Source organism: Miniopterus natalensis, chromosome 1, assembly GCF_054644295.1.
Source record: "Miniopterus natalensis isolate mMinNat1 chromosome 1, mMinNat1.hap1, whole genome shotgun sequence".
Classification (NCBI taxonomy): Eukaryota; Metazoa; Chordata; class Mammalia; order Chiroptera; family Miniopteridae; genus Miniopterus; species Miniopterus natalensis.
In genome coordinates this window covers 22,713,771-22,739,959 of record NC_142081.1, presented here as the reverse complement: position 1 = coordinate 22,739,959, position 26,189 = coordinate 22,713,771, and the positions used below count along the sequence as shown (strand labels likewise).

The 26,189-nt window shown below is 42.8% G+C and overlaps 1 protein-coding gene across 10 annotated transcripts in view; it reads left to right on the top strand.

Annotated features, from left to right (window-relative positions):
• The window catches only part of SIPA1L1 (signal induced proliferation associated 1 like 1), a 379,703-nt gene that overhangs the window by 331,776 nt on the left and 21,738 nt on the right, over positions 1–26,189 (top strand). For all 10 annotated transcript variants that reach the window (XM_016211888.2, XM_087819417.1, XM_087819424.1 and 7 more), the window contains 4 exons: positions 3,222–3,371; positions 8,147–8,271; positions 10,936–11,054; positions 14,389–14,831. In XM_016211888.2, coding sequence (XP_016067374.2) covers positions 3,222–3,371; positions 8,147–8,271; positions 10,936–11,054; positions 14,389–14,831 — 837 coding nt within the window. The remainder of the gene's footprint in view (positions 1–3,221; positions 3,372–8,146; positions 8,272–10,935; positions 11,055–14,388; positions 14,832–26,189) is intronic.

Genomic DNA, 26,189 nt, shown 5'->3' with positions numbered 1-26,189 from the left:
AGATGTATTAATCTTAGTCCTCTTGACCTATTTGGACACTAACATCTACAATTTCCCAGGCTTGTTAAGACTAAGAGAAAGCACAAAGATCTGGGTTTATCTCAAAAGAGAGGGAAAGGCTTGTGATCTCGAGCTAACTCTTCATGGGCCTCAGCAACCCTTAAAATAGAGTGGGTGGAAGGACGGAGACTCCGGAGGTCAGCATGCCCTTCCCATGTGAGCCAGGTTGGGGGCACTCTTATTTTCAAAGTGGCAGGACAGCCCAACTCCAGGAGTGATCAGCTGCAAGCTATCTCTGACAGAGGTGTAGTGCCAGCAGGTGTCCCTTCCACTCTATGACTCGGTCTGTTCTCAAATAGTATTTGTGTGATGGTATCAAATTTAGAGTATTTGGAAAGAACCGTAAAGCATCAGAATAAAGGATAATTCTGATCGCTCCTCCCCCACATACATCTAGAGTCATAAAACCATTTGGGTGCCATTCCATCCGTTGCTGTATGTGTGTGCTATGTGTGTGATCAGTCAGAAAACAAAGCCGCTATTGAGTTGTATAAATGCAGAAAACGGATGGGGAATGAATGCTGGCCTTCTGGAAATGCTATTTTTTTCACTTTGGGATCACTCCAGTAACCGAGTAGAATTTTCTGATACCCTTGCCAAATAAAAGTGCTGAGGTTGGGAATGAGCATTAGATGGTTTAGCTTAACGTACGTTTTGGAGAGCTGGGTGAGAAAAGCAAGCCCTAAATACAGATATAAAAGTTACTTCTTGACTTTCCCTGTGGAATCATGTCACCTCCTCATGGAAGCATAAACATCTTCACAGTCACCATAAGTGTAATTCGCTGGCATGACTTGTTCACCCTGAAGAGAGTTGTTAAGTCGTCAGGCCGCAGCCATGTTGACATTCCCCTGCTGTCTCCTTCTTTCCTGTCTTTCTGTAGCACCTCCTCTTTGCAGCAAGAAAATCAAAGCAGCTACAAAATGAAACTCTGTTTGAAGTTTCTCTGTATTCAGTCCTATAAAGGCCAAACTCTCAAGGCAGAAACAAGTGTGGGCTCTTGTTACCTTTGGGTTTATGCGGCTCCTCAATCCTTACCTAGTTTTCTTCTTTGTACTCTACTCCTCGCGTCCCTCCCCCACTCTACCCCCCTTCAGTTAGTCCAGAATAAATAGTGAGATCTTTGGGACGTGTCTTCATGGAAAAGAATTAAGGGGTGTCCATCGTACAGTGCCCAGATAAATGATCGTTTATCAAAACGCGTTACCCAAAGTACGGATGAGCTGGTGTTCCAAGACCCCTGGTCTGTGACCCATCATCGCTGCCCACACTTGACCCTCAGTCCTAGCAAGGATGCCAGCCTTGTGGTTAGCCCGTATTTCTCTGAATCTATGTGTCGGTGACCAGGTAGGTGATGTTAACAGGAAGACCTGAGGAACTCTGCCTCTTTTCCTCGTGTCTCATCACATTGCTCAAGGACCTCGCGACCCAGGTCTCCTCACTTGCCCGTTTCACACTACGTAGAGGAGGCATTGCCAGTAGGTCCTCTTGCCATTATGCCAGATTGATGATACATGCATAGGGGTGCCTGGGCTCAGTTCCATCATCCTCTTTTCTCACATTTAGGAAAGCATATTAACCTTGAATGTGTTGTGATTGTCTTTAGCAAATTATTCCACAAACCTTGGCACTCTAGTATTAGCAACCAACTGTTTTTCATCTGGTGTAGAACCACCATGGTTGAGAACCCCTGGCTTGGGGCACCTGTTGTAACTGGGGGACCCTTATCCTGAACCACCTACAGCACTTCATTTCTTGCATTGCCGATGGGATTCGCCATCAAACATGGGTTAAACAACCAGAGATATAAAGATTAAGGCTCAGGCCTGCCCCTTAAGGACAGAGTCTAGTTGGTGAGATAGACACACATGAAAATAACCATTCCATAGGTTGTGCTCAAATGGGGCAAAGAACAGACTGTGGTGGGATTGAGGTTCTAATTAACCTATGAATTCAGCGTATGATGTTGGAATTAGGCTTTGGATAAAAAGTGTTCTCTGTGAGTAGGAAAGGGAGAAGGTACTCCAGGCAAGAGAGGACAAGCCGAATAAAGGCATGAATTGGGTGGGCAAGTCTGAGAGCTGGGGCACGCTGCATGTGACCAGAATGGAGGGTGCATGGGGGCACGGAAAGAGCATGGAGATTAGGATGGATATGAGGATGGGCTTGGCGAGATGGTCCAAGGCCTGAAAGAGGGCCTGGGATTTGGTCTTCCATCCTGTTGGCAAAGGAAAGCTGTAGAGAGATGTGAGCAGTCAGATGACTTGGGAAGGTAGGGGCCATTGGAGGTATGGGGACAGAGTGTGGAAGTCAGAAGACCAGTTAGAGCACTGTTATGTGGACCCAGGGCAGAGATGGGGGGCTTAGAGGACAATCAGCAGGTTGGAGACCAGTTGTCTTCTTTGTCTTTGTTTTCCAGACTAGCACCCAGGGTGCCTGACCACACAGTGTGTGCCCAATAAGTAGTTGAACTTAATTAAACCAATTGACTGTGGAAGATGAAAAAAGTGGGGGAGGGATGTCAAAATATTTAGCTTGGAATAACAAATCTAGGAGGGACAGGAGAGGGGTGGGAATGGGAAAAAATCAGCTCTTTTTAGGAGGTTTGATTGGAATTGCTCATGAGGGTGCCCCATAGGGATATCTAGGAGACAGCTGGGGATAACAGGTTTGTCACAGAGATCTATCAAGTCAGCTCTGCCCTTTGGGCCTAGATGGATTTGGGAGTCATACTTTTTAGTGTCTTACTCTTTTTCCGTTAGAAAAGTTTCTCATTGTGATTCTCTTACTCCTTCTGTCAGCTTCCTGTGCCTGAAACCCCCTCCTGCCCCTCTGTAGAAAGTTTGTAGGTTTACTGTAGGAACCTGCCATACCTCAGTAAGCCTGTTGAATCCTGGCAGCTCTTGGAATCATATGTTTTTCCCTCCTATTTTTTTTGACCCCCCCCCCCACTCCCGCCCCCTTCAAGGCAGTTTTCCAGCTGTTCCCTGAGGGAGTAGTTCCGTGGGGAAGTTTCTTTTGTAGACTTCCAGCTATCTTCATTTTCAAGATCTCCCTGAAGTTGCTGCCTTTGTCGCATTTATGTGATATTATCCGTCATGCCTGCCTTGGGAGCCTTCCCTTTGAATTGTTGACTTCATATTTTTGGTTTGTGTGTGCAGGCTGTCTCCTGGTTCGGACATCTACGTGACGGTCTCGTCCATGGCTCTAGCGAGATCCCAGCAGTGTCGTAACTCCCCCAGCAACCTGTCTTCATCCAGCGAGACTGGCTCTGGCGGGGGCACCTACAGGCAGAAATCCATGCCTGAAGGGTAGGTGTGCGGTCGGCCCCATTGTACACGGTCCCAGTCAATGTCACTGTCTTTCATCTGTACTTCAGATGTGTACAGTGATTTCCAGCCAGCCAGCCTTGATCAATTTACGAAAGAACAAAAGAGAAGTTGTGGTTAATATTTCAGAGAGAAAAAATGTCTAATGGCTGCTTCAAACCACTTCTTAGGATATATACCATCCTCTAGTCTCTCTAAGGACTCAGTGGCAGAGAAATGAAATTTCATCTGTTTTTCCATGATGTATATTGTCTATTTTCATAGTACAGATTTTGTCACTTCTTAATATTTTCTCCAAAGTGAACTCGGCAGCATACTGCTTGGACCGGCTGGAGTTTGTTTTGCTGTTAAAGTAGGGGAAATGACCATCAGATCCAAAGCTTAAAATTATTTTTTTTTTTTCATACTTTAAAAGGCTTCTGTAATTTCAGCCTGTGGGTTAGGTTTTGTTTTTCATGTTTTTTGGAAAACACTAAACACCTAAAAGGAACTATTTGCTTCTGATAAGACTTACAAAGTAAAACACTAACTGTACGTGATTTTAGAGGCTATTAAAAAGGAAAAAATAATTGAAATGTCTGATGCTGGGAAGTAATTAACAGCGAAACATTCCACGGTGCACACAAGCTTTGGTCTTTGCCCAGAGGTGCCGTGAAGGAACCTCAGTGACTTCCTGCTGGGCATCCTCTGGGCAAACTCAACAAAGAACTTGGAACCGTTCGAAGATCAAATGTAAGGAGTCTATAAAAACTGATGTTTCTATTCTGAGTTTTCCCCAAATATGTATTTTAACAAATTCACATGTGATTTGTTTATTTTCTTGAGATTTTACCATGTTACAATATAGTCATGCTTACTAAGAATACCTTCAGTGTGGGTATTTTTATCCTATAGTGTTTTGTCAGCTTTTACAGCTATTAAGTTTGATTTCTCTGTTGCGAAATGTTTATGTTAGCAGAAAGGAGGTAATAAAACCGCTATAAAATATGCTCTCTACCCACCTCCCATCCGCAGTATCTCCCCAGGATTCCCTTGGTAGCCTATGTAAAATGCACACGTCTTATTTTAATTACTTCAGTGACAACTAGAAAAAAAGATTAGCTCTTATTCATGAGTTTCCGCAAAAGGTTTTATGAGTTAAGTATTATTACACCACACCACAGGCCCAACTAATTATTTCTTGTTTTAATTAGTAGATTTTAAATGGTCTGCTTTGACTTCAAAAATAAGAATTCACTGCAGTTTCAGTGTTGGTACAGCAATAAAATGTAAATGAGCTCGCAACAGTAACAAAGGCATTGTTTTCTTCTATGATACACTTTTAATATATCCCAAAACTGTAGCGGAAACATCAATGTTTTGGTGCATATTTCTGTTAGAAACATGGTTCCCGTGCCATGTGCTGCACAGTTTTTTTAAGGAGGTGGTAATTATTCAGCTTTGTGTTTAATACTAATCCTACCATAGGTGGTATTGAGGTTTTCCCCACTGTTGGTGAGCTTGCCCGGTGACTGTTTACCATACAGTATAATGTCCTTTTTAATGTGCATGATGTTTTAAAAAATGATGGTGATACTGTGGGGGAGGAAGAAGCTTTTTACTACCCTTCAAGGTTCTTTTGCTGGTTTAATAATTAAATCTACATGAGACAGATTAATAAGAGAAGATAACCAAATTTAATTACACTTACATATGGGAACCCCACATACATGAGAGGTTCAGAGACAGAAAGGGGAGAGGAGGAATATGGGACATTCTGAGCTCAGGACAAGGTAAGGCACCTGGGGCTTCAGAAGGAGGAAGGTCATTCACAGGACAGTGAGCAGATGTTCAGTGTTGTTAGTTTGCCATGCCCTATAGATGGGTCATAAAAAATGGTCAGAGATAATCTCTTATGGGCAAAGCCCCTAATTTAAGTTCTTCTAGGTAGTTAAGAAGGAGCCAAAGTTTCTCTTGAGCCCAAAGGATATCAGTTGCCTTTAGCTCAAAAATAACCCACATACCACAGAGTCACATCTTAGGGTGACTCGTTCTGAACCCCTGCAGTATAGTGTTTTCCGCCAGATCCCAAGCAGTGTTTGCCTGTAGTGGAGATACAGGAGGAGTTGGTTTACTGTCTGGTTCATATGTGTTGCTTGTGGGCCATGTTTAATCCCCAAGTTACCCATACGGAGAGGAAAATCATCACATCTATGTACAGGAGTATATGTAGTCTGCTACAGACTCATCAGTGGTAAACTTTAAAAAGCTTAAAAGCATGAGATCACAACAATAGGTCAGTATGCAGTCATGATCCGCAAGTGTCCTCTGCTCCTTTGTTGTCCCCTCTCCGATTCAGTGGGCTCTGTGTCTGCCTGTGTGTGATGTGTCCTGCCCTCTCCCTGGTCTGAGGATGTTGAGACCATCCAAATCAGTAAGAGGTGAAATTTCATAGGGTGGCTAATCATGCCTGCTCCACTTGAGTGGGCGGAGACAAGGCACCTGCACACCTTTAGGATGGGAACGAGAGGCAGTTATAAGGCAGCTCTGTTGAAAAGACATGGGTCTCTTCGGCCATCCTTGGAGATTTGTTTTTGGACCACACACTTTGAGGGATGTTGACAGGTCAGGGCCTGTCTGGAGGGAGGAAGGGAGGGACTGGGTAAATGAGGAACTTGGAGACCATGGTGTGGGAAACATAACTAAGGATGTACGACCTGTAGATGAGAACTGTGGAGGCGAGGAGTCTCTCTTAGGTGAAAGATAAAACTTGTCTTTGAGGGCGACTGAGACCAATAAATGAAAGTTATGGGGAAGGAGTGTCCAGCCCCTTATGAGGGAGCTATTTCAAAGCCGTCAGCCAGCTCTGGAGAACGGCGGACTGGCTCCTGGTCACTGAACGTGTTTTGTGTACCAGCCAGATGATTACTTAAAACTCCTTTAAATCTGAAACTGTGACTCTTCAACCATTGGTGTTCCTCCAGACAGAGATAGAGCGAAGCTCTTCAAAAAGAGGCACAAGGTAAAAATTGAACAGGTTTTGTCTTAGCTCCACAAGAATAGCATCTTTGTATCCTTCATGCCCTGGCACACAAGTGTGCGAGGCAACAGAAATTAAAAGTTCGTGGGATGAAACTATTTTTAAGGCAGAATTTAAAGGCGGCCTCACCTTATCATTCATTTGAAACCAGATAGCCAGGAAAACTCTCGGCTGTAAATTCAGGGGCTTGAAAAGTTGTCTTCAGTTTCCACTGCTACCAAAAAGTAAAAGCAAAATCACAATCCAATTCTAATTTTTCTCTCTGTGTCTTTTAGGAAGAGTCTTAATTTAGTGCACATTTAGAATAGGCTCCTAGGGTCATTTTGAAGGTATTCACTGTTCTAAACTAAACAAGGACCCTCCTTTGGAGGGGAGGGCAAAGATCATAATTAGTGAATCTTTTTTTTGTAAATGCAGAGTCATTGAGGTTTTCATAAATCAAGGTTTTTGGTTTTAATAGCTGTGTTTAGTGAGGGCTTGCGATTGAGTTTGTAAATGATTGTCGTTTGTGCAAAACCAACTAGGGAGACAGTATAGAGGGAGTTTTAAGCAAATATAGCTTTCTCGGCTTTGCAAATGCTTTCATATAGATTGCCCTCCCTGGACTCATATAACGGAGTTGCTGTTTTACAAATAAAGAAATGAAGATGAAACTTGAGTGGCTTGGAGTTTGGCTCCAGATCTTCCCCCTCCTCTAGGTCTCGGTCCTTCCAGCCCACGTGATGGTCTCCCCCCCCACCCCACCCCCCACCCCATGCATTTATCAGTCTGTACTGAACAATACATCTGTCGTGTGCATCAATCAATTCAGGCCTTGTTTAGTCTTTTATTGTATAGGTTACATGTAAGTTCATTAGTAACCATACACAGATTTGTAAAATTCCACATGATGAACACTTGAATTTTGCACTCTGAATTTTGCTTAGTCACATGTGTAGCTTGGTTATCATATCTTTCCTCCCCTATATGCTTCCCCCCCTTTTTCCTGGGCTCAGTCAGGGTTTACTCTGCTGATACTGCTCATGAAGGCACATGCTTCACTTACGCTTATATTATTATTCTACATAGGAAAGAATAAAGCTGGCTATTAAATAGCTAAGTAGTCTTCCCAGAAATAGACAGTTGCCCTCCCCCTTTGTTTGCCAAGTACCTACTTCTGAGTTGCCCTTCCCAAAGGCAGTTTAAAATTCATACATTTTGAGAGTGGTCTCCCTGTAATGTAAATAGCAGCCTGTCTTTCAGACCTTAGAGTGCTCAGGAAGTCCTTGTTCCCAGAATGAATGGCTTAGCAGAATTAGTGACTTAGTGATTTAGCAGGTGACTGAGTTAAGAGAAATCTCTGAAATGTGCCAGCTGGAAGATAAACGTGGACCATTAGCATGATGGGATTTTTCCTTGGCTGTGAGTGACAGTCTGAGGTTGGCTACTCAAGGGCTAGAAGATTTTGGTTTCTTACTCTATGTATCTTAGATTTTGTTCAGTCCTAATGGCTCCCAGCCTTGTTTACAGTTTACATACTTAGCCTGCATACCTTTCTGAGCAGAGTGGTGCATTTGACTATAGCAGACACAGTTCCGGCACCCGTGCTCATTTGCACAGGATGAGCACACAAGTACAGACATGCAAGCGAAACTAGTAGTACCTGTCATTAGAGTGTAGTTCGCTACACCCAGGACTCCTTCCCTTTGCGGTGAGGTTTCTGATGTCACCTTTGCCTTTGTTTGGGGAATCGCCATAGGTTTGGAGTAAGCCGCAGATCCCCGGCCTCCCTTGACAGGCAGAACACCCAGTCAGATCTCGGTGGCAGTGGAAAATCCACACCCAGCTGGCAGAGAAGTGAGGATAGCATTGCCGACCAGATGGGTAAGTAACTACATTTCTACAAAAAGCAAATAGCTTTTACACCAAGGTGACTTTGGCTTCCTCTTGATGATGTCATCAAAGCATTCTGTTATATAATTCAGCCCTGGTTAATAAATGTGAATGAGAATTAAGTCTTGGTTAGATTATGTATAAGTGAATGCAACAAATAAGATCTGAGAGAAAAGTTAAGGAATTCCAGGTGACCCCAAATCTAAAAATAGAAATGACATAGGAATTATTTTCCGGACTGAAATTAAAATGCCAGACTGCCAAACCATGTGTCCTAAGTATCTCCCTTCCCCTTTGTTTATCTGTTGGTATTCTTACTGTGAGTTTAAAACAAATAAATAAAATTTTAAAACTATGTACAAAGTGGGAAAGAGATACAATTGTTGCTTAGTCACATGTGTAGCTTGGTTAGCATATCTCTCCTCCCCTATATGTTGTCCCCCCTACTCTGCTATTAGGCTGTCAGCTAAGGACATGCCTTAGGAGCACAAAACAGCTGGATGGGGTAGATTTGCAGGATTGAGCCTTCATTTGGATTTCTGGCTCGTAGCCCTTTCTCTGTGTATATTTGTAGTTTGCTACAGTGGCACCATAACACTAGTTGATACGATAAAATTTTGCCTTGAAACATGATTAAGTTTCAGCACAGTAGCATCAGAGATTTTAGTACCAACACAGCTGATACGTCAGAGTCTTGAATCTAGACTGTTAGGTGTTTTTTCCTTTATCTCATCTCTAGTAGCATTACCATCAGTGTGAGACTAAAAAGAAGTACATTTCAGGTCTGAAGTACATTTCAGGCCTTTTTAAGACAAAGGCCCATCTTTTTATCTTCTCGGCAAATGCATTGTCTTGATCTGTTTTCATGACTCTGCCCATGTAAAGGTACTAACCACGAACGTAGAAGGGAGTGGAAAAGTATTGAGCTAAGACACATAGTGAGGAAAAGAAGTGCAATTCCTGGGTTCTGAAGATATGCTTTGTTCCAGTAACTTCAGTGAGATGTGCCCTGTTATTGAAGCCATCTGTCACTCCCCACTCTCATCCCACCCACCCACCACGCAGAAAACCTGAGCATATTCCGCTCTGCTCTTAACAGAATGGTTTTAATCCCATATGTTTTGCTACTGTTGAGATGGTAACGACACGTGTGCAAAGGATCCCTTCTGCATCATGCCTTTAGCAGCTTTTTCTGGCTTCTGGTGCAGGCTTTGAACAAAGCTGTCAGCAACCCTTTGTGCAGCATTCAGTGTCGCCCTTCCTGCTCCCACGAAGTCATGTGAGGAGTGGAAAGGGTAATTGTAAGGTTCATCCTAGACCCGTATTTGCTCTTGCGCACATAAACCTCCCTCTAGTCTTTTTTTTCTTGCATCCACTTGAGTTTAGTGGCATCTTACTTTTAATAGATAAGACTCAAATTAATATGGATGAATCCTTTTGTTCATCTTTTTAGTAAGATACACCTTTTTTTTTTGCAAGATATCCTTAGAGCCTGCCACAGAAGCCTTTTTCACCAACCAGTGGCCTTTCTCTATCCAAAATCTAAGGCTTGAAATAAAATGTTAAAATAAAATGAACTTGTATAAGCTTTTACATTCCAGAAAAATAACCCCGCCTTTTCTAATTGGCACATGAGAAGGAATCTCTGGGGCTTACTTATGCCACCCTATGGAGAAATCGATAATTATGTTCTCAGTACTCATTGCACTATATTGAGTGTGTGAAGGTCTGACCTTTATACACTCCATTTGTAAGGACAGAATCCTCTAATGACTTGCAGGTCATTCATTGAAAATGTTGAGTTTCTCATTTGTTAGCCGGACCCCGCTGTCTTTGTATATCAGTGTGTCATCAGCTGGTGCCCAGTAGAGACCAGGAGCTCAGCTTGCTTAATTAACTCACATCTCAGTGGATGCTCGTTTTTCTGCCCCTCTGCTTTTGGAAATGGTTGAGAATCAGAGTAAAAGAGTATGCCACCCAGACATTACATGTTAGGGATGGTGCTGCCGAAGTTCGGAATCGTTGCTGGTAGCTAGAAGTGTGTTAAAGAGGCAAAATCACTGCTTACCTTTCTCCTTTGGGACCCACCGTGAACACCAGCCTGGACTCCAGAAGGAAGCGATTGTTCTAAGTAAACTAGCTGCTTGTGTGTCTTTTCTGTTGTGCTTAGCTTACAGTTATAGAGGACCTCAGGATTTCAGTTCTTTTTTCCTCGAGCAGCATGAATATACAGGTAAAATATTTCCAAAGTGTCATGGTAAGTAACACGCGATTGCATCCGTGCCTGTCTAGGGAACGTAGACCAAGCCAGGTTAGCTACACTTCGCAGCGAATGAATTTCATAAAGTCAACCCATGTATTTTAGACTTTTCCCTCCCAAACCAAAAGTGGATTCCTAACTTTGCCGCGTTGTCATGGCCTTTGGTTTGGTGGTACGTGGCTATGCTAATGTGCTCACCAGCTGCAAGCTTTACCCATCAGCCACGTCGTTTCCCACATGCTGTTTGTTGTGTAAATTCTCAACAAGCTTATTGCTGAAATTCCGAGTTTGCTGGTCAGTGAACTCAGCGATGCCGTGGCGAGCTGTCTTCATTTGTCAACATGTGCTTGGGTCTGCCTGATGCCTGCACCATAACGTCCTGTGCTGTATTGCAGAGCCAACGTGCCACCTCCCGGCAGTCTCGAAGGTGCTGCCCGCTTTCCGCGAGAGCCCCAGTGGGAGACTAATGCGGCAGGATCCAGTGGTTCATTTGTCTCCGAACAAACAAGGGCATGTAAGTCCACTGTCAAACAATGCAAGTGATAGATTCCTCACATGTACCTTCCTTGCGATGTGAAAACGGTGCAGGTCGGCTCCGCTCTTCCTTCCTTGCAGTCAGAGGGGAAATCATCCCGCAGGAGGTGGGCATTTTCTGTCATGGCCCTGGGATTTCTGCTGCCAGAAATCCACCTGCCACCCCTACCATCTGGATGGGAAGCCTGTGACCCCATCACAAACAATCCTAAAACGTTAGGAATAGAAGTGTTTAGAAATGGATTTTCTTTGCTAATAGTTGCAAGCGTGAGACGTGGTTGGAGCATCAGTCAAGCGAACAGATGACTTCCTGACCTCCCCCCTCCTGCTTCTCTCCCCTAGCTGCACACACTTTGTCCTTTTGCCATAGTTACACCCAGGTCCTTATCATGTACAGGTAGAATGCGGACAGGAGGTCATCATTTCCTCCCCCTTGAAGTGCAGTTGATCTCTTTACTCTGCCCACTGGAGTGTGTACTTGTATTTGTCATTCTGTAGGATGAGGAAATACTGTATTTCATATTCACTAATTTATAAGATGCTCAGAGAACTTTTAATGAGCGGGCTCCTATAAGTTTTTGCTCTAGTGAAGTGAATATTGAAGCTATAACCACGGGGGAGGGGGCACCCATGGGTGTGCAAGCACCCTGCACAGGTGGTGTGGAGAGAGATTTACTGATGAAACATGATGTCACAGTTCTACTTGTAAACGATAGATTGTTCAGTCAATCTGCCCATTTCCCCACCTCCATTACTAATTTTTATATTGATTACATGGTAAAATATTTTGAATAGGTTGGATTAAAGGAAAAAAAAAATATGTCTTTATTGATTTCAGAGAGAGGAAGGGAGAGGGAGAGAGATAGAAACATCAAAGATGAGAGTCATTGATCGGCTGCCTCCTGCACACCCTGTACTGGGGATCAAGCCACAACCCAGGCATGTGCCCTGACCGGGAATCTAACTGCGATCTCCTGGATCATAGGTCAGTGCTCAACCGCTGAGCCATGCACTGGCCAGGCGAGAAAATCTATTCTTAAAATTAATTTCACCTGCTGCTTTTTACTTTTTAAAAATTGGCCACTAGAAAATTGAAAATTATACATGTGGTTCAGGTACTATTTCTGTAGATATGTAGTTTACCCTCTCAGCACGTCTCAGTTCAGGCTTGCCACATTTAAGGTGCTCAGTGGCCACATGTGGCTGGGAGCTGCCAAATTCCACAGCACAGGTAAAGGGATAAGAAGTTCTGCCCTACAAACATTTAAAATAAAGGAAGGCCTAGAACACAAACGTTGTTGAGAAAAACTAGAGTTTCACTGGTGAGGTAACTGGGATTGATTCTTGTTTAAGGGGAAGAGAGCTTTATCTCTGCACTTTGAGGTGAGAGTGTCCTACTCCTGCCCCCACCCTTAGCCAACACATACACACACACACACTTCCTCTCTCCTCTCTTCCCTTAATCCCCATCATGTATTGGGACTTCCTGCCTCCATCTAATTTAAAATACTATTTTTTCCACCTATCTTTGGAAATCTTGTATCTTTGGTAAACTATAAAATGTTCTAAGTAACTAAACCACTGGGTAGAGATACAGTTCACATACCATAATACTCATTTTAAGTGTACAATTTAGTGGTTTTAAATATACTCACAGGGTTGTGCCACCAGCACCATGGTCTAACTCTAGAAATTTTTTATCACCCCAAAAGAAACCCTGTACGTTAGCCACCCTGACTCTCCCCCACCCCTCCAAGCTCTCAGCAACCATGAATCTACTTTCTGTCCATGTTGAAGTGTTTTCTGGACATTTCATATGAATGGAATAGAATGTGTGGCCTTTTATGTCGAGCTTCTTTCACTTAGTTTCAAGTTGTTGTTTTAATAGTCACCCAAGGATACTTTTTCCATTGCTTTTCAGAGAGCGAGGGAGGGAGGGAAACATCGATGTGAGAGAGACATCAATTGGTTGCCTCCTGCACGTGCCCCGAGCAGAGCCGGGGATCAGGCCTGCAACTGAGGTACGTACCCTTGGCCTGAATTGAACCCGGACGCTTTAGTCTGTGCACCGACGCTCTAACCACTGAGCAAGACTGTCTAGGGCTTGCGTGTGTTTTTAAGAGTCATACATGTCAGTACTTCATTTCTTTGTGTGGCTGAATAATATTCCATTGTCTAGAAATACCACAGATCCTTATGCACTTATCAGCTGATGGACACTTGGGTTGCTTCTACTCCGGCTGTCGTGAACAGTGCTGCTGTAACTATGCAGGTGGAAGTTTTATGGGAATGTGTGTTTTCATTTCTCTAGTAGATACTAAGTGTGAAACTGTAACTGTTTTCCCACAGCAGCTGCCCCGTTTTATATCCCCACCAGCAGTGCCAGCCATCATCCTTGTCTGTCCTTTTGATGACAGCCGTGGTCGTGTGTGTGAGGCCATCATATATCTTCTTTGGAGAAATCTCCATTAAATCCTTTGCCCATTTTTTAATTGGGTTATTTGAAACAAAAGTTTTTAATTTTCACGAATTCCAATTTAATGATTTTTTCTTTTTTGTGAACTTTGGAGTTATGTCTAGGAAACCATTGCATAATCCAAGGTCATGAAGATGTATATGTACTTGTGGTTTCTTCTTAGAGTTTTACAGTTTTATCTCTTAAACTTAGGTCTTTGAGCTTTTGAGTTTATTTTTCTATGTGGTAAGGATCCAACTCCATTCCTTCTGGATATCTAGTTGTCCCAGCACCATTTGTTGAAAAGACTAGCCCGCTAGCCCCTCCCGTCCGTCCCCCGCCCATTGACTTGGCACCCCTGTAGAAGTTATACCTCCAAGCACTCCTCAGAAAGCTGTCTCCTAAATAGATGGTAGCTGGGGATGTTGGAAAGGAGCTCCCTTTAGGAATAAGTTTTATATTCTGCCTTTTGTTTGCTATGAGCACGGTAGGTCTTTTCTAATTATAAGCCTTTTTTGTAAGAGTCATTTTTCTTTTTCTATTTTAAGATTAAAATATTGAAGACCAATGACAGTTTAGATTTTTCCCCCAATTAAAATTATCTCGGTACTATTCATACTTTGTAACTTAAGTCAAATAATGAAAAATGGATTTTTAAAAACTCGTTTCCAGTGCTCTCTGCCATCGAACTTTCCACATGAGTTTTTCCAGGCACCTCCAGCCTTACTTCAGTTTGTCACCATTAGCACCTTTGGCCTTGAGAACTCCCTACCTAGACACCTGCCACAGGGTCATTGTCCTATGTTTTCTTCCTGGTGTTCAAGAGCCTGTATGTAAGTAAATCTTGCTTCCCTTGCAGTCTGACAGCCACTACTCCAGCCACTCCAGCAGCAATACCCTCTCCAGCAACGCATCGAGTGCCCACAGCGACGAGAAGTGGTACGACGGGGACCGCACTGAGTCTGAGCTTAACAGCTACAACTATCTACAGGGCACGTCTGCTGACAGCGGCATCGACACCACCTCCTATGGCCCCAGCCACGGCAGCACCGCCTCCCTGGGGGCTGCCACGTCCTCGCCTCGCTCAGGGCCAGGCAAGGAGAAAGTGGCCCCCCTGTGGCACAGCTCCAGTGAGGTGATCTCCATGGTCGATCGGACTTTAGAGACGGAGAGCCACGGCATGGATCGGAAAACAGAGTCCTCGCTGAGCCTGGACATCCACAGCAAGAGCCAGGCCGGCTCCAGCCCCCTGACTCGGGAGAGCAGCACTTTCAGCATAAATGACGCTGCTTCCCACACGAGGTAACTGCCCTCCCCATGCTCTCCCATGCCCAGCCCCGTCCTGAACCCAGTTCCCAGCCTCGCCCACTTTCCTTTGCTCAACAGTGTATAAAGCAAGGTGCTTTTTTATGCAGTGGCAGTTATGTTTATATATTTAGTGCCTTTATTTGCTACCAGAGTACTTTCTTCCTGCAGTCCTAATGCATTATTTTAAACTGTGAGAAAAGTTTACAGATTTAGTCTTTGTAAAGTTGTCTTCGATTTTATAAAAATTTTCCTAACTGTACCAGAATTAGAGAAGAGAATTCTGTAATTCGGGCTCTCAGCTAGTGATAAAGTAGAATGGAACAGTCTTTTGAAGACGTTAAAAGAATCTTGACAACATTTTTAAAAGGGAGGGCTCTTTTCTAAGACTAGCATGGCATTTTTGACGATGCTGAACACACCCTTTATACTGCCTGTCTCCCAGAGAACCTCACTTGCCCTGTGTTTGCATGGTAATTTTTTTCATTAATTGGCTCCTGACAGTAATGTGTTGAGGGTGGGGGGTATGCAACAATAAAGTGTAGCTATAATTAAACATCCCGTCTACCTTTCAAAATAGAAAAGTGCACATTCCCTTGTACCATTCTTGGATAGGCAAAATTAATGCCATTTTTAATTTCCTTCTTTGGATTTGAGCCTAACATCCAAAGTATGATGAGGTTCTTCCTTTCAGGGAGGGAACACTCCATTGCTGACTTTGGGGACCTTTTGATCTTTGTGGTGGTTTCTCCTATTGCCTGTTGTCAGTCATTGATCAGCTTATGGGACAGCATCTAACGTTGCTGTCCCTTGGGTCTCTTTTATTGTTATGCCCTAAAGAAAAATAGCAGAGAAGCTGAATTTAGTTTTCCTTTTCAAATGAGAATCCAGGCACAAAATCTGTCAGAAAACTCCAAGTAATTTTCATAAGAGAGGACATCTTCCACTTAATTGGGATTTGTTAGACTTGATCAGTTAAATATTCAGTTCTCTCAGTTTCTTTGTTGTTACTGATAAGATTCTTGAGCTTCCCATCTAATTAAAATTCCAGGCTGACCCTACGGTATGAAGCATTTCGTGTGTTTGTTTCTGTTATTGTGACAGAGCAGTCACTGAGACTTACCTGAGTACCAGGCATCCAGTTACCTTTCCACAATTCAGGAAGTAGAGTATTTATGATTCAAGTGGGTTGAGGAAGTGTTTGGAAGAGTAGAACAGAAAGCTGGGCATCAGATACCATAATAGATTCACATGGCACAGAATTAGGGCACTCACTCGCTGTTTTTGGCGCATCCCGTCATCCCATCACCTATAGCCTGTGCATTGACTTAGAACATGTTTGAGTTCAGAATATCTTCTCTGTGGTTTCTCAGTTTAGACAGACTCGTGTTTCTTTGGTTTCCAGTTCTTTGTTTTGAAAGGACGGTGTCCTTTTTAAGAGTGGTATTCCATTTGGGGATGTATCTCTGGTTTAATTTGATGGTGGAAGAGAATCAGCATTAGAGGTCTTGTCTAGTATGGCATCGACATGGAGAAGGGTTGGAAGGGGCCAGGCCTCCAGAGCCAAAGCGCAAAACATCTGCTGCGCCATCCAACAAATCCCCAAATCCCAGGGTATCTGCAAAGTCCCCACTGAGGACTGTAGTATCTGAATGTGTCAACTGGGATAGCCTAAGGATTATCCAAACTTTCTGCTTCAAACTGACCAGGCAGAAATTATTTAAATCGTGGAAATAACTCTTGTGTTGAAAGTCAAACTTACTGGAGAAGGGAAGAAGGCAGCTTTTCAGGGAGGGTGGGAGGGCCTTCCGCCCACTGGTGGGTTGAGTCACATTTGTTTCTTGTCTCCGGTAGATGGGGATGGTGTGTGACTTCAGACTGTTGATCTTGGCAGAGAGCTGGATAATCCAAGCTTTAGCAGCCTGCCTTTTCTGGAGGAACGGGGACTTAGCCACCAAATGCACATTGCTAGAGAAACTAAAATCACTGCAAATTAGAGTCTGTGTGTCCTCTGAAGACAGGAACAGCAATTAATGTGGAGGTCTCCTGACAGTGCCTAAAAGAGCTTGTACCTGGGACTTGGTGACAAAATCTAAATTATAGTGATTAAGCTCCACTGTGTGTTTCTGCCTGGGCTGTGTTCCTCCCCGCCCTGTCCTCTAGTCTCCCTGTCGACGCTTGTGCAGGGCTTTTTGTGGCACCCCATGAGAACTGCATTAATGTAGGATGGTAATTACATAGGGTTGTTCCATTCGAGAGTCATTAAGAGAAGCCATACTCACTGACTTTCTACAATTAAAAAGTGTATTAATTGCTCTCAAGTGTTGCTCCCTAGGGAAAAAATATGTATTTTTCTATAAGGCTGGGAAAGTTAGGGAGAGGTTCTAATTTTTTTTTTTTTTTTTGGTAATGTCTGTTTTACTTTCTAGTCTTAAAATGAATCACACAGTAAAATGATTTGTGGTGAGCATAGGAGAGGTGAAGGTAGTTCTAATTTTAATATACTTGAACCAACTGGGCCATTTCTTTCTTAGAGTTCTGGCCTTGGCTGTGGGCAGTCAAGTTTGTGTGGTGACCAGAAACCTCCTTAGTTAGTACAGAGCTCTAGTCCTGGTAACCAGTGGTATTGCCAATGTTTGAACTAGGTTAAATAACACACATTGTGAAGCTAAAAACCTCACTGCGTACTTGCCTATACGTAGCTCTTCTGTAACACCCTGACCTGACCTCTTCAAGTGTCCAGATTTCTGCACCCACCCTCGTTACCAACCATTCTGCAGCCTTCCTCTTCCTTCCCGTAGGTCCCTCATTAGCCAGTTAGTACCCACTTATGTGATCGCATATACATCCTTACTGCCATCTAGTTCAAGGGGTTTCTCACCCAGTATGTTCATCCTAAACACCTTTGCCTAGTGTGTGCCACTGTGAGCCTAGTAGGTAAGTGCTCAATTTATTATGCTGTGACGGCTAAAGGCCCCTGACCAGTAAACCATTTTAAAGATAGCATAATTTCTCAATTCCTGATTCCTAGAAAAACCACTATTCCATTTCAGAGCTTCTATAGAGGGTCAGTATTTGCAGACAGCTGTCCTGCTTTCACATATAGGTGTATGTGTGAGAGTCTCTACCTAGAGTCCTGCACAGTGTGAATGTTTAGTTAAGTCATTTCTGTGTAACATTTGTTTCAATCTGCAAAATATAATGAGGAGGGACTTTATTACAGCTTATATGCAAATATCAGTCCAATCTGATGTAAGTTGGTCAGTGTCTGACCTTCACTGGAGGGGTGGGCGAAAGGCCAGGAGAAATGCCTGCCAGTGTCAGTGCAGTTCAGTTTCATGAATGCACTTTTTCTGGTTGACCTAATAAGTTAACCATTCATGCCAGAAAGACCGTATGCTTCTTGAGAGGAGGGGTGAAGAAGGGCTTCTTTATATTTAGTTTATGTGAACACGAAGGCGTTTCTTGGGTTTCTATGTGTGCCTGTGTGTGTTACAGCTGGGTGGTTACATCTCACTCCCACCCTCTGTGGCATCCTGCATATGTGTCTCCTGTTTTTATCTTGAACATTTCTCTTTCTAATCTCTTCTTCCTGGAATTGTTAAAATTGCTAGCAATCACTTGCCTCTCATCTATATTTTTTTCTTAAGTTTCGAGAATATGATTTTTCTAAGTTTTATGGGCTAATTCAGAATTGGAAAGTGTAGCCTCTAAAATGACTTCTCTTCAGCCTGTTGGGGGGCTCAGCTTGCCTTACTTTTACAGGTCCTTTTCATTGGTAATTTTTGCCTTGTGGTTCTGCACACGGTTAACGTTCAAGAGCCTATTTCATTTGCTTTTGTACTGCAGATACACAGGTGATCTGTCCTAAGCTTTCTTGCCCCCATTTCTTGTAGCATATGGAAGTGGGTGACTATTTTATCCAGAACTTTAGTGATGTCCAGTTAACCTCAAAAACTGAAAAAAAACAGAGCCAGTGTAGCTGAAATTTCAGGTGAATATTGAGAAAATGAGGCCTCTGTGACCCACAGATGCCAGGTTGCTTGTTGCAGACCCACCAGCAGTCTGTCATTATTGCTCTGTGAGGCAGCTAATCCAGTTATTCAGTCGCTGTGGAAAGCCCAAAGTCTCCAAATGCCATTAAATCATAACACCAAAGGATTCTGAAAGGACAGAGAGTTCATTCTTTGTCATGTTTAAGCCATCCTACCCTGATGAGAATTTATCCAATTGCTTAAAAAAGTGTGGGGAATGGTGGGGAGTAATCTCAAGAAGAGAGATTATACAACCTTTCTGAGCAATTTTGGTACTTTTCTTCCTCTTCAAAATCTTGTTCCATGCCTGCCTGTTTGAAATTCCTCTAGCTACAGCTTAAATATACAATTAAGAAAGAATGAATGGTTTTGGGGAGCTGAGTCTTTTCCAAACATGAAGGTTTTTGAAGTTTAAGATTATGAAATTTGTAGGCACCAACAAGAGCCCATTGGAAGACAATTTTTAGAAAAGAAAGAAACTTATAACAGCTCCCCACTTCCAGGCAAGTCAGAGAGCAATACAGGGACAGTAGATTTGGAACCTGGGATCCAGGTCCAAGTCTCAGTTCTGTTGACCAGAGCTCTGTGTGGCCTTTGGGTAGCCATGCTGTTTCACCAAGCTTCTTCCCAGTCTGTAATCTAATACCTAGACCACTTACTCAGTGGTTGTTTTTATGTGTTTGTTGACAGTAAAAATAGTTACCAAATGTATTGCAGCCCGGCCAGGCGTGGCTCAGCAGTTGAGCATCGACCTAGGATCCAGGAGATCGGGGTTCAATTCCTGGTCAGGGCACATGCCCGGGTTGTGGGCTCCATCAGTGACTCTCTCATCATTGATGTTTCTCTCTCTTCCTTCCTCTCTCTGAAATCAATAAAGATATATTTTTTTTAAATAATAAATAAATAAATAAATAAATAAATAAATAAATAAATAAATAAATAAAATTCTTTTAAAAAAATGTATTGCAAACGTCCTTTTAAGACAGAAGGTTTTCTGTCATTTCCTTTAAGTTCTCCATCACCTACCTTAATGCAGTTATGGAGCTACTTTCTTTTTGACAAACATGTATCTCCCTCAACTCCTCCTTTATGTCATTGATTCTATAATCATATTTTTCTTCTCAATTTTTCTTCTGTTTTCTCTGTCCTTTTGAGATGCCAAACCTGGACATGACACCTTTCTCAGCTATGCTTAATAAAATGCTAATATGTATAGTTACCTTGTTAGCTTTCTGTTAAGTAGCTCAGCATTGCAGATGCATTTAGCTTGTGGTCCACAGTGACCCCTGAGGCCTCTTCTGCATAGGTGTCGCCTCATTTCCCTATGCTTTATGCACTAGTGTGCTCTTGTACTTATTAACTGTCTCCCTGTTATAGATGAACAGTTTTCTTTACTGCAGTCATTTGGCTGTCCCTTTTGCCAGTTTAATCATTCCAACTTCACTTATTTCTTTTCCCCCTAATCGTTTAGAATTAGTGTCTTCTTAAGCCCTCCTAAATTACAGAGCCCAGTATTGGATAGAATTTGGCTAGTGCTGAACACAGTGGGAGGGCACAGGAACTCCTCAGTCATTATCCTCCACATTATCTGTCACCCAAAGGCTTATTTGTTATTTGTGCAAGTAATCACAGGAAACCCTCCCAGCTCCCCTCCCTTTGATATTAGGCCACCATCCAGCCTCTGCCACAGCTGTTTGACAGGTGACTAATTGCTGCTCCCCACCTCCCCCACCACCACGCCGGCCTGAAAACATCCCCCTTAGCAGGCCCAGCCTGTCTAAAATCTGTCCCTTCGTGTCCTGCCTGAATGGTGGTTGTTTCCCTTGGCAGCTCTCAGCAGCACAACAGTGGCCAGCAGGTGTTTTCCACGGGAGGAGATGGTCTCCCAGATGATGCAGGACACTTTTCCAGGGCCTCACAGCTTCTGCACTGAGGCTCAGATTTATAACGTTCAGGCTGCCCCATCCTGTGTGGTTAGTTCCTTTGCCAGGTCCCCAAGCAGATGTATGCCCTCCTTTGTCAAGTGTACTGCTGTGACTGGCGCCCTTTCCGCAGACGGCTCCTCCAGCACCCTCTCCTGCAGTTTCCCGCACCCAGGGATGTAAAATAGCCAGCTTCAGTACATCTGGCTCAGGGTGTCATCTTGTCAAGATGAGGGCTGTGGCCACTTGCAGGTATGAATGCAAATGAAGATTCCGTGGACACGTCAGCTCTTCCAGAGCCCTAGAAATCTATGTATTAACACTGCTCCAATGATGCACCTTGATCTTGACAGTATGAAGTAGGGTTTTGATGAAGTCACAACAGTATGAATAATTCAGTGGATTTAAGCAGTGGTCTTCAATTGCTGTGCACACTTAAGGGAGAGTTTGATAGAATTCATAGCTCAGGTACCACCCCAGGTCTGTTAAATTAAAAATCTCTGGGATTGGGGCCCAAGAAGGTGTGTTTTAAAGCTCCCAGGTGACCCTCACGTGCCTACTGAATTAGAGGCCAACTGTATACTGAAGTGCTCACCTTTGTGCTTGAGTTACATACATTAATGAATTATTCATTTGTTTTTTGCTTTTGTTCCCAAATCTAATCAATTGTTAAGTAGGGCTATCTTGATTACAAATGTTAGTGATCAAAAGTATGCTGGCATCTCACATCTGGGAGCTAGTGTCAGCCATCATGTTCACAGGAAAAACTAGTTATGGTCTTATTTAAGCAAGTATCCTTTGAAGAATACACTTGTAAACAGAAGTATAACTGTAGATTTAATTTCTTACAATAAAAATAAAGTAATACCCAGTATGAGTAAAATACACTTATCTTCATGCATATCTCTTCCATACATTTGTACATGGCTGCCGCAGCCGGTTTGACTCAGTGGTTAGAACATCGGCCCTCAGACTGAAGGGTCCCGGGTTCGATTCCGGCCAAGGGTATGTACCTCAGTTGCGGGTTTGATCCCCATCCCCAGTTGGGGCAAGTGTGGAAGGCAGCCAATCAATGCTGTCTCTCTCTCATCAATGTTTCTCTCCCTTCCATTCTCTGAAAAGCAATGAAAAAAATATCTTCGGGTGAGGATTTAAAAAATAATAAATAAAATGGGTGGCTGATTTATCATTGTTTTGACAGTTTCTTTCATCAGATATCATGTGCCTACAATGGCCATGACTATTCTAGGCATGGAGAATCCAGCAGTGAACAAAACAGGACAAAAGTTTCCGCCCTCATGGAGCTTACGTTTGAACAGGGAGACAGGTTATAAGCAAGATAAAGAAGTTGAATGTAGGGTGTCCCCAAAAAATGTATACACACACTTTGAATTTATAATTATAAAGGCAGTGTTTATTAAAATGCATTTCATTTTCAGAACTAAGCTATCAGCTGTTAAAGTACATATACATTTTTGGGCACCGTGTAAATGGTGTGCTACGTAAGTGCTAAAGAGAAACCCTTTGTTCAACAAGTATTTTACTGGGAGTCTACTGTATTCTAGCATTCTTGGGTACACAGAGGTAAACTCCTATCTTCAAAGAGTTTATAATCTAGTACAAAAACTTAATTGCCTCTCAGAGAAATAATGTTTGTCATTAAACTTAGAAGGAAAGAGCTCCGACATCTGTATATGCTATATATATTGCTCTCTCCTTTGATGTTTCTGAGCCTTTTCTATAACTTTCTCCATTATGCAGTGTGTACATTTGGCTAAAACCAGCATAGCTATTTTGTAAAAGATGGAGGAATGATTTGTAAATTAACAGGCGTATGATCTGCTTTCTATTCTCATGCCTAATTATCTCTGTTCCGCCAGACATTTAGGCTTTGAAAGCCTCAGGGTTTTGCGTACCGATGTTATCATATTAAGATACTGTACCTGTTGCTGAGAAAATAAAATATAGGCAATTCAAATGTACCTTGGGTACAGTGGTTTTCAGCATGAGTCAGGGACCACAGCATCAGCTGGGCACGCCTTAGAAGTGCAAATTCTCATGCCCCTCCACCTCACCCAACATCCTGAATCAGAATCTCGGGTGGGGCCCTGCCATTTCTATTTTAACATTTATTTAAAGTGTGCGAACCAGCCCTAGTCATTCTAACATGCTTGCACTCACTTGTGGATACTAATCAAGGCAGGTAGAGCAAGCACATGATTCTCAAAGCTGGAAGGTGTCTACATTAGGCCCTGATGCGTGTTTCACTTTATTGAAATCTGCTTCAGACACTGTGACATCACCACATCTGTGTTATAAATGTGTATGGGGTAGGTATAGTCAGGTGAAAAAATCTGCAAACCAAAGATTGGACTAATCTTGTCGCTAAGTAACTGTAACAAACGGCCACAAGCCTATTGTATAGTTTTAAAGTATCCCCGAGGCTGCACTGACCTTTCAGAGGCTTCATGTGGCCATTAATCTGGGTCTCTGGTGTTACTTCCTATGAGTCTATCTGCGTCTATCTTTATATGTCTGTCCCTGCTTCCTTTTTATTTCTGGCTCACCTTACCCATTTAGTCTCTTTCTGTAACAGAAAGCTACTGTTTTGTTTTTATTGATCTAATGTACTGCACTTATGCAAGAGTTTTGCATTCCCTTTTCTTAATTTTAAAAGCAAACAAGTGGGATAATTTGTTACCAAGAGGTAAAAACTAAATGAGATTGCATTGCTTTTCAATTTGTAAGAGATATCGTGGGTGTGTTTTCAGTAAAGTATAGCATGCATACTGAGAAAGGTGCAGGTCATGGGCGTCCATCAGTATGAATTTTCACAATGTGAACATACCCACGTAATCACTACCCAGATCAAGAACTGGAACGTTACCAACATCCAGACGCCCTCTCTCCCACATGCCTTCCCCAGCCATTCCCACCTCCTCCCCAAGGTAAACGCAGCCCTGCCTCCTAAAATCCTAGATTCCTGTTGCCTATTGGGGGCTTTATGTAAATGGAATCATACCGTATGTTTTGTTTTGTGTCTTGTCTTCAAGTCAGTGTTATGTTGGTGAGATTCATCCGTGTGCTGCAGGTAGCATGAGTTTATTTTTATTGCTATAGTATAATTACATTGTGGGAACACACCACAACTCATTTATCCATTCTACTGTTGATGAACAGTTTGAGGGGTTCCAGTTTGGGGATGTTACAGATTCTTGTACATGACCTTTGGTACACAATATGTATGAATTTCTTTTGGGTGCATACCTAGGAGTGGAATTGCTAAATCATCGGAGATTATATATATATATATATATTATATATAATGTTATATATGTATATATCACACATACACATACATACAAACATTCAAATTCAGCTTTAGCAGAGACTGTGAACCAGTTTGCTGAAGTGGTTGTAACAGGTAACACTCCCACCAGCCATGTATGAGAGCTCTAATTGATTCATATCCTTTCTAGCACTTAATACATTGTTAAGTCTGTAATTTTAGTCATGTTGGTGGATGTGTAGTGGCTGTAATTTGCATTTTCTCGATAGCTGATGATACTGAGCACTGGTGTTTACTGGCTTTTTAGATGTCCTCTTTTGTGAAATTCCTTTGCCCATTTTTCTGTTGGGTTGTCTTTGCTGTATGTTCTGGATAGGAGTCCACAGTCGGATCTATAGTTCCCATATATTCTCCTGCTCTGTGTCGTTGGGTGAACAGTTCACTCCATGGTGTTCAGTCCTTTCCTTTATGATCCCGTTAAAGAACCTGTGCTTCTCTCATAAAGATGTTCTTCCACGTTCCAGTCTGGAATCTTTAGATTTATGTGTAAATACACAACCCACTTGGGAATGATTTTAATGTAAGGCCTAAGTTGGGGTTTCAGGCTCATTTTCACCTGTATGTATTGTCTCAGGACCTTTGGGTTTGGGGTTTTTTTGTTTTTCTTGTCTTTCTTTCTTTTTGTTGTTTTGGGGTGTTTTTCCCCCTTAGTTTTCTATTCTAGCTTCTGATTTACAGAAAAGCTGCACCGGCGGTACCGAGAGTTCCCATGAGCCCTCACCAGTCTCCTTGTCATGGTCATCCCACGTTACCGTGGGACATTTGTCATCGCTGAGGAGCCCACAGCGGGACCTTGTTACTAACTAACGTCCGTGTGTTATTCAGAGCAGGACCATTAGTTTTGACACGTGGAAGTGCTGTTACGGGATGCTGTGAGACCACACCCTCCTCACTCACTCTTCGGTAACAGCGCCCGTCAGCTGCCTCCGGCCTCAGCCTGAGCTGGAGAACGCAGCGGGGCTCCGGCAGCGTGACCGTCGGTCCTGCCAGGCCATGGGGAGGAAGTGCGGGAGCCCTGCAGTTAAAGGCCCAGGTTGCGGTCAACTTAAACCCTCTCCCTGGCGTTCTGCCTTCCTGAGTTTTAAAAGTGTAATGAGTAGCCTTCTCCTTAAGTCCTATAGACTTTAGTTTTATGATCTTTAACTGAGATTTAAAATGCATTGAAGACGGAGAGCTTTTTATCTTTTACTTTTAGCCACGTGCTGCACAGTATCTTACAGCTGGGGTCTGGACCTTTTGACCACCTTCACCCATTTCAATGCCCCCCACCCACCACCCCCGGCAACCACCAATCTGTTCTCTGTTTTTATGAGGATTTTTTGGTGGATTTTTGTTTTGTTTTTCAGATTACATGTATAAGTGAGATCATACAGTATTTGTCTTTCTCTGACTTATTTTTCTTAGTATACTCCCCTTAAGATCCATTCATGTTGTTGCAAATGGCAGAACTTTCTTCTTTTTATGGCCTCGTAATATTCCATTGTGTGTGTGTGTATATATAATATACCATGTTTTCTCCACTCACTGATGGACACCTAGGTTGCATTCGTATCTTGGCTGTTGTAAATAATGTTGCAGTGGACACGGGGCACAGATATCTTTGAGATAGTATTTTTTGTTATTTTTTAAGGAACCACCATACTGTTTTCCATAGTGGTTGTACCAATTTACAATCCCACCAACAGTGCATAATGAATGGTTCCCTTTCTCCACATCTTTGTCCACACTTGTTATTTCTTGTCTTTTTTATAATAGCCATTCTAACAAGTATGAGGTGATATCTCATTGTGGTTTTTATTTGCATCTCCCTGATGATTAGTGATGTTGAGCATCTTTTCATATACCTGTTGGCCATCTGTATGTCTTTGGGGAAAAATGCCTATGCTGATCCTCTATATATATATATATATATATATATATATATATATATATATATACACACACACACACACACACACACACACACACCCCCCACACCCCCCCTTATAGATATTTTCTCTCATTTCATAGGTTGCCTTTTTATTTTGTTGATGGTTTTTTTGCTGTGCAG